Source organism: Fukomys damarensis, unplaced genomic scaffold, assembly GCF_012274545.1.
Source record: "Fukomys damarensis isolate Sample0158 unplaced genomic scaffold, DMR_v1.0_HiC HiC_scaffold_17, whole genome shotgun sequence".
Lineage (NCBI taxonomy): Eukaryota > Metazoa > Chordata > Mammalia > Rodentia > Bathyergidae > Fukomys > Fukomys damarensis.
In genome coordinates, this window is record NW_022900929.1 from 24,361,594 (window position 1) to 24,368,825 (window position 7,232).

The 7,232-nt window shown below is 38.4% G+C and overlaps 1 protein-coding gene across 1 annotated transcript in view; it reads left to right on the top strand.

The window, feature by feature from the left end:
• The window catches only part of Septin14 (septin 14), a 34,212-nt gene extending 27,772 nt beyond the window's left edge, over nt 1-6,440 (top strand). The window contains exon 10 of the mRNA XM_010624977.1: nt 5,997-6,440. Within this exon, the coding sequence (XP_010623279.1) occupies nt 5,997-6,176 (180 nt within the window). The 3' untranslated portion in view covers nt 6,177-6,440. The remainder of the gene's footprint in view (nt 1-5,996) is intronic.
• The last annotated feature ends 792 nt before the right edge of the window (nt 6,441-7,232 follow it).

Below are 7,232 nucleotides of genomic sequence, written 5' to 3' on the forward strand. Positions count from 1 at the left end.
TGCCAAGATTTATGACTTGTACTTTCCAAATCAACAGTTTGAGAAACAGTTGGGCTCACCTGAATAATGACTAGGGTTACAAAGAGGCCCTGAACTGTATTTCATGGAGCTGAGTCCTAGAGTGGGGAAGAACAGCAAATGCTGAGATCCCTAGAGAACTTCTCTCTGTCTCTCGCTCCAGAAAACTTGCCTTTGGTGTCCTAGCTTGCCTTGAATATCTCTGAGGTACCTTCAGGATCATTCTCTCATTGTCTTGATGAATGGATTCTGTCATCTTTCTACAGACATTAATTAATTTAGTAAATAGCTGTTTGGCCATATCAGCAGTCTCTCCCAAAAACATGCTTTGAAAAATTCTTGGCTAAATAAATACAATTATCAGTGAACCCATAGAAGAAACTAACAAAAAGGCAGAGAAGAGCTAAATAAAATGATCCAAAATAGCATGGGAAAAAAAGTAGTCCATAAAAATACTCCAAATGGAAAGTCAAGAGATTAATATGATAACAGTGTCAGAACTAGAAAAGACAGGGGCGTTGTTGGTGACCAATTAATGAAAGATACCTTAAAAACAAGAAAACATGAAAAATGAATCCAACAACTTCTAGATGATACAAAGAAGACTAATCTAAGACAAATTGGAATCAGTGAAAAATCAGAAGATAGCATAAATGGCATAAAAAACCTGTTTGTTGAAATAATAGAAAAAAAGAGTTTACAAATAAGGTAAAATAATATAACATATAGGTAAGTGAGGCATACACAGCTCCAAATAGCCACGACCTTTCCACAATACATCATAATCAAAATTCAGGAAGTTGGACACAAGAACAGAATCTTAACAGTGATTAGAGAAAAGCAATGAATCACTTATAAAGGAAAACCCATTAGAACTACAGCAGATTTATCAACACAAGGGCCAGGGATTTAGCGCAGTAGTTCTGCCACCTGCCTCATAAGCACAAGGTCCCAAGTTTGATCTCTAGTACCAAAAATAAAAAAAAAAAAGATGAAAGATTTATCAACACAAACCGTAAATGCCAGGAGAGCTTAGAGTGAAGTGTTTCAAGCCCTAAATGAAAAGAATTTTCAACCCAGGCTGACATATCCTTTCAAAATTGATGGCGAATTCATGACCACCAAACCAGAGCTCTGAAAATGTTCTCAAGGATACCCTTGAACAAGACATAGAACCCATCAATAACAAAAAGTCTAATAGACTTACTACGCTAGGTAGGGTGAGCAGATAAATAGAAGGTAAAGGGAGGGAATTAGCAACAGGAAAATATGCAATGACAGGAATAAGTCAATAACTATAAGTAATAACTCTCAATGTGAAAGGTCTTAGTTCCTCAGTCAAAATACACTGACTAGCAGGATGGATCCAGAACAAAATCCAGTGGTATGCTGTACAAAAGAAACACATTTAAAATTTTTTTTTAATTTTTAGTACCGGGGATCAAACTCAGGTCCTTGTGCTTACAAGGCAGGCAGTGGAACCACTGATATACATCCCCAGTCCAAAACCAATTTTTTTTGAGACAGGGTCTCATTGTATAGTTCAGGCTGGCCTTGGACTCACTATGTAGCCCAGGCTGGCCTTAAACTTGTGGTAATCCTCTGCCTCAGCCTCCCAAGGGCTGAGATTACAAGTGTGTGCCACCGAAGCTGGCTATGAAACATATTTAATCTAAAAAGAAACTCAGAGAATAAAAATCAACGTATAGAAAACAATATTCCATGCAATAAGGATGCCCCCAAAAGCAAGTATATAGCTTGTTTTTTGTTTTTTTGGGGTGTCAGGGATCGAACTCAGGACCTTGAGCTTGTGAGGGAGGCAGTGACACCACTGAGTTAAATCTCTAGCCTAAGCTAAATCCCTGGCCCCTTAGCTATCTTATATTCAGATAAAATGGATTTCAAACCAAAACTGATCAAAAGAGGCAAAGAAAGTCACAATGTTTTGGTTAAGAGAACAATCCAACAGGAAGAGATAACAATCATTAACATGTACACACACCAAACAATGGCACACCCAATTTCATTAAACAAGTACCACTGAACATAAAAGATCAGATAAACATAAACACAGTTACAGTGGGGGACCTCAATACTTCACTATCATGAAGAGTAGAGAGATAAACTAGACAAAATATCAAAAAGAAATATCAGAGTTAAAAAAAACCTTTAAACAAATAGACTTAATAGATATATACAGAGAGTTCCACCCAATAATAGAATACATATTCTTTTCAGAAGCATATTTCTCCAAAATAGACCACACACTAGCCAATAAATCAAGCTTAAGTAAATGTAAAAGAATGGAATTATACTTTGCAGATCATAGCACAATGAAGCTAGAAATAATGCCAAAAAAACCCACAGAAATTATGCAAATGTATGGAAACTAAACAATACATTTTTAACTAAATAGCTGGTTATGGAAGAAATAAGACAGTTTCTAGAATTAAATGATAATGTCAGTACAACATACCAGAATTTATGGGACAATGACAGCAATCCTAAGAGGAGAGTTTATATGTGTGAATGCCCACATCACAAAAGCAAAATGAATCCAGGGCCAAGGATTTAGCTCAGTGACACTGCACCTGCCTCAAAGTGCCAGGTCTTGAGATTCATCCCCAGTACTGGAAAAAAAAATCCAAAACAGAATTTAACATTGCACTCAAGGTCCTACAAAAAAAGAACAATCCAAACCCAAGACTAGTACAAGGATAGAAATCATAAAGATCAGAGCAGAAATCAGTGAAATTAAAACAAAAACATAAAATACAAAGATTTAATGAATCAAATAATCAGTTCTTCCAAAGAATAAACACAATAGATAGACCTATAGCCAATCTAGCCAAAAGAGAGAGAGAAAAGACCCAAACCAACACAATTAGAAATGAAAAAGGTGGGCTGGGGATTTAGCTCAGTGGTCCTTCACCTGCCTCACAAGCGCAAGGACCTAAGTTCAATCCCTGGTACCAAAAAGCAAAACCAAATGAAATGAAAAAGGTAAAATCACAATGGACACTGCTAAAATAAAAAACATTGTTAACAACTACTTCACAAATCCTGTACACCAGTAAATTGGAGAATTCAGAAGAAATAGACAGATTCCTAGATACTTATGAGTTACAAAAATTGATTTTTTTTGTACCAGCAATGGAACTCATGTCCTTGTGCTTGCAAAGCAGGCAGAGGAACCACTGAGCTAAATCCCCGGGCCTGAATGACCAAAATTGATCCAAGAAGATTTAAAGACCCTGAATAATCCAATAACATGCAATGAAGTTGAAGTGGAAATAAACAACCTACCAACTAAGAATAGCCCAGGTTCAGATGGATTCAATACTTAATTCTAATAAACTTCAGAGAAGTTCTAACACCAATACTCCTCAAGCCTTTTAATGAAACTGGAAGGAGTACTCCCAAAGCCATTCCTGGAAGCTAGCATTACCTTTACTCCAAAATCCAAAAAGGATCCAATAAAAAAGGTAACTATAGACCAATCTCTTTAATGAATATAGATGCAAAAATCCTCAACAAGATACTGAAAAACAGGATGCAAATAATCATCAAAAATATATTACATCATCCCAAGAATACAAGGATGGTTCAGTGTATGCTAATTGATAAATGTAATGCATCACATAAACAAAAGCAAGGACAAAGATCATATGATCTCAACAGATGAAGAAAAAACTTTGACAAAATCCAACATCCTTTCATAAAAATACTGAAAATGGGTATAGAAGGACCATATCTCAATCTGATGATTAATCACAAAACCTGCTGACAATATCAAATTAAATGGGAAAAATTGACATCTTTCTCTATAAATTTACTTTTTGGAGGTGGGGTATCGGGGATCAAACTTGGGTCCTTGCACTTACAAGGCAGGCAGTGGAACCACTGAGCTAAATCCCCAGCCCAACTTTCTCTCTAAAATCAGGAATAAGACAAGGATGTCCCCTGTCACCACTTCTGTTTAACATAATACTAGAAATATTAGTAAGAGAAATTAGGCAAGAAAAAAAATAGGGATAGAAAAAAGTCAAATTATCATTATTTGCAGATGACATGATTCTCCAGAGAGAAGATCCCCAAAAATTCACCAAAAAACTCTTAAAATTAATAACCAAATTCAGTAATGTAGCAGGATACAAAATCAACAGATTTCTGTACACTAATCATGAACCTCCTGAGAAAGAAACTAGTAAATACCATTCAAAATAACACCAAGAAAAATTAAGTACTTAGGAATTAACCAAGGAAGTGAAAGAGATGAGCCATAGAGAGTAGAATATGGGCCTTGTGTCATTACTCCTTCCATGGGAGTGGCGGCCCCTACTGGGTGACAGGGATTTCTCCGGGCTATATTGATATCAGCTGTCACTTGAATGGGACTCTCATATCGGCTGCTCCTGTAATGATGAGGAACCTGAAGCACTTGTGCCGGGAGAGGTTAGGGCTGGAATAACTGTTTTTATTCTGTGAAACTGAAACTCAATCTTATCACTAGCACGTTTTCAGTCATGGTATGCGTGTGACTGATCCAGTGGATTCCCATCAATGTGCTGGAAGGAAAAGTGCTGTTCCTTATTTCTCTCCTCTGCTACTGGGGATGTGCCTGTCCAGGAGCAGGACCTCAGGACCTTCCTCACTGTGCATGCCTGGAGATTCATGGAAGCTCTGTTGTAATGCTCATTAGGGATAAAACATGGGTGTACTGAGGCTGGATCTAGGTAAAATTCCTCTTTCCCGAGGTGCTTGCAGGAAGGAGAATGGAGAGAGCCATTCCTCAAATCTGCCCCAGCATGCTTCTGAGGGTTAGGACAGCAGTGAAAGATGAGTTCCTTTTCTGCTGTGCTAGTGAGAGGCCCTGTGCATGGCACTGGGAGAGGAGTGCTGGGAACTGCACGGGCAACAGCTCTTAACCCTGGCACCCATGTGAAACCACGTGCAACTGGCCACGTCCCTGATCTCAGAGGTCGGGCTCTTTGATCCCATAGTTTTTGTGGATGGCACCCTCTGTTCCCATTCACACAGCAACACCCACTCCCCACTAACAGCATTTTTAGCTTGTTTGTTTCACAGTCCTTCCATTGAGCCAAATCTGATTCAAGTGGGAGCCACCGGCTGAGCCAGTGCAGTGGAATGTCCGCTGGGTCCCCAAGATGGGAATATACAAGCTTTTCTATCTCTAAAGTCTCTAAATTTAGAAAATAGTTCCCTTCTCCAGGTGACTCCCAGCTACAGTGTGCTGGGGGACAGATGAAGTGAACTTCTATTCCAGTCAGACTACTACACATATTTCAGGCCTGTTTTCTATGTAGGTTACAAATCTACAAGGCCAGCACAACTTTCCAATAGGTAGGATTGTTGGTACCTGTGCCATAGGCTTTGCTGAGGCTCTCTTGCACTTTTAGCCCTGAAGAGGAGAAACTACCTCTTCCCCAACTGTGGAGCCGGGTTGGCAAGTAATGGGATGCTTTGCTTCTCTTGCTGTGCTGCTGTTCCAGGTCTCTGGAGTGTTACCAGGTCTCTATTACCCTCCTCTGCAAGTCTAGTGTTCTTCCACGTTCACTTACATCAGTGCGCAGCTACATTACTGTTGTGTATGTTCTTTGTGGAAAAGCAGGTGAATGCTGGCTACCCCTATTCAGCCACCTTGCCTGCCTCCCAATGTATGCATTTTAATGGTCATACATTTATCACACTTTGTCCTATGGGAAATTGTGGGGGAAATGCTGAATGAGAAAACCAGCCTCAGGGAAAAGGGAAATTTTATGAAAATCATGTTTTGTTCACAGCTGTGTACTTTACTATGTTTGGTTCAATGAGAACACATTCAATTTTCAAATCAAGAAAATTTCATATTTGAGTATTTGATTAGCAATTTTTAGTGTCTGATATTTAAAAAAGGGTGTTCTTTCATGTTTTCTGCCTCACTGTATTTTGGGCCATAACTACAGATTTTTTAATAGCTGCAGAACAAGTTTGAACATCTTAAAAGGATCCAACAAGAGGAGATTATGAAACTTGAAGAAGAGAAGAGACAACTGGAAGAAGAAATAATAGATTTTTGTAAAACAAAGGCTGCATGTGAAACACTGCAGACTCAGGCATGCACCAATATAAAGAAAGACAAAGATCGCAAGAAATAGTCTTTTCTTAGCCTTCTGTTGTAGAGCTCCACCATTCTATATCCCATCTACCTTTCTGCATAGCATTTAACTCTAATTAGAGTTCTGATTTTTAAAATTTGTTTACTGATTGTATATCTTTCTCAGCTAGAGTGTTAAATCCTTAGGAGAAATACCTTGCCTATCTTGTTCAATGCTGTAACATAGACTAGCACGGACATGGCACTCAGGCAATGTTTTATAAAATAAAAATGTGTAACAGTCTAACAAGTTAATGAAGTGGTAGAAATTCTTTTACCATCACCTTCTGCACCATTGCCATCACCAGAAGAGCATGCCATGGTTAACCTTGTGATTAACCTCCCAAGTTCAAGTGGAGGATCAGACAGGCCTAAGAAAGACCACCCTAGGCCCTGACCCAAACCCACACTTTTTTTGGGGGGGGAACCAGGGATTGAACTCGGGTCATTGTGCTTGCAAGGCAGGCCACTGAACCGCTGAGCTAAATCCCCGGCCCTCCAAACCCACACTTACATGAATCATCACAATTAATTCTTGTTTTTAGCTACAGAGTTTCAAGAAGAAATAAAAATGGCCAATAAATACGCAAAAATGGTCAGCATCTCCATTGAGAAATACAAATTAAAACAACATTGAGTTTCCATCTTACCCCAGAAAGAATAGCCATCATCAAGAACTCAATGACAAATGACAGCAAGGGGCCAGAGGAAAAAAAAACTAGTAGGTGGGAATGTAAACTGGTACACAAAATAAATATGGAAATCAGTTTGGAGATTGCTCAAAAAACTAAAAATAGAAATTCCACTAGACTTAGATATTCCCTTTCTAGGTGCCTTCCTAAACAAAGTTTAAGATATCACATTTCAATGATACATGCATACCTATGTTTATAGCAGCACAATTCATAATAACTAAATCTTGGAAGTGGCCTGTATGTCCATGAACAGACAAATGGATAAAGAAAACATAATATTTATACACAATAGAGTACTATTTTGCCATAAAATTTGAATCATTTGTAGGAAAATGGATGTACTTTGAGACTATTATGTTAAG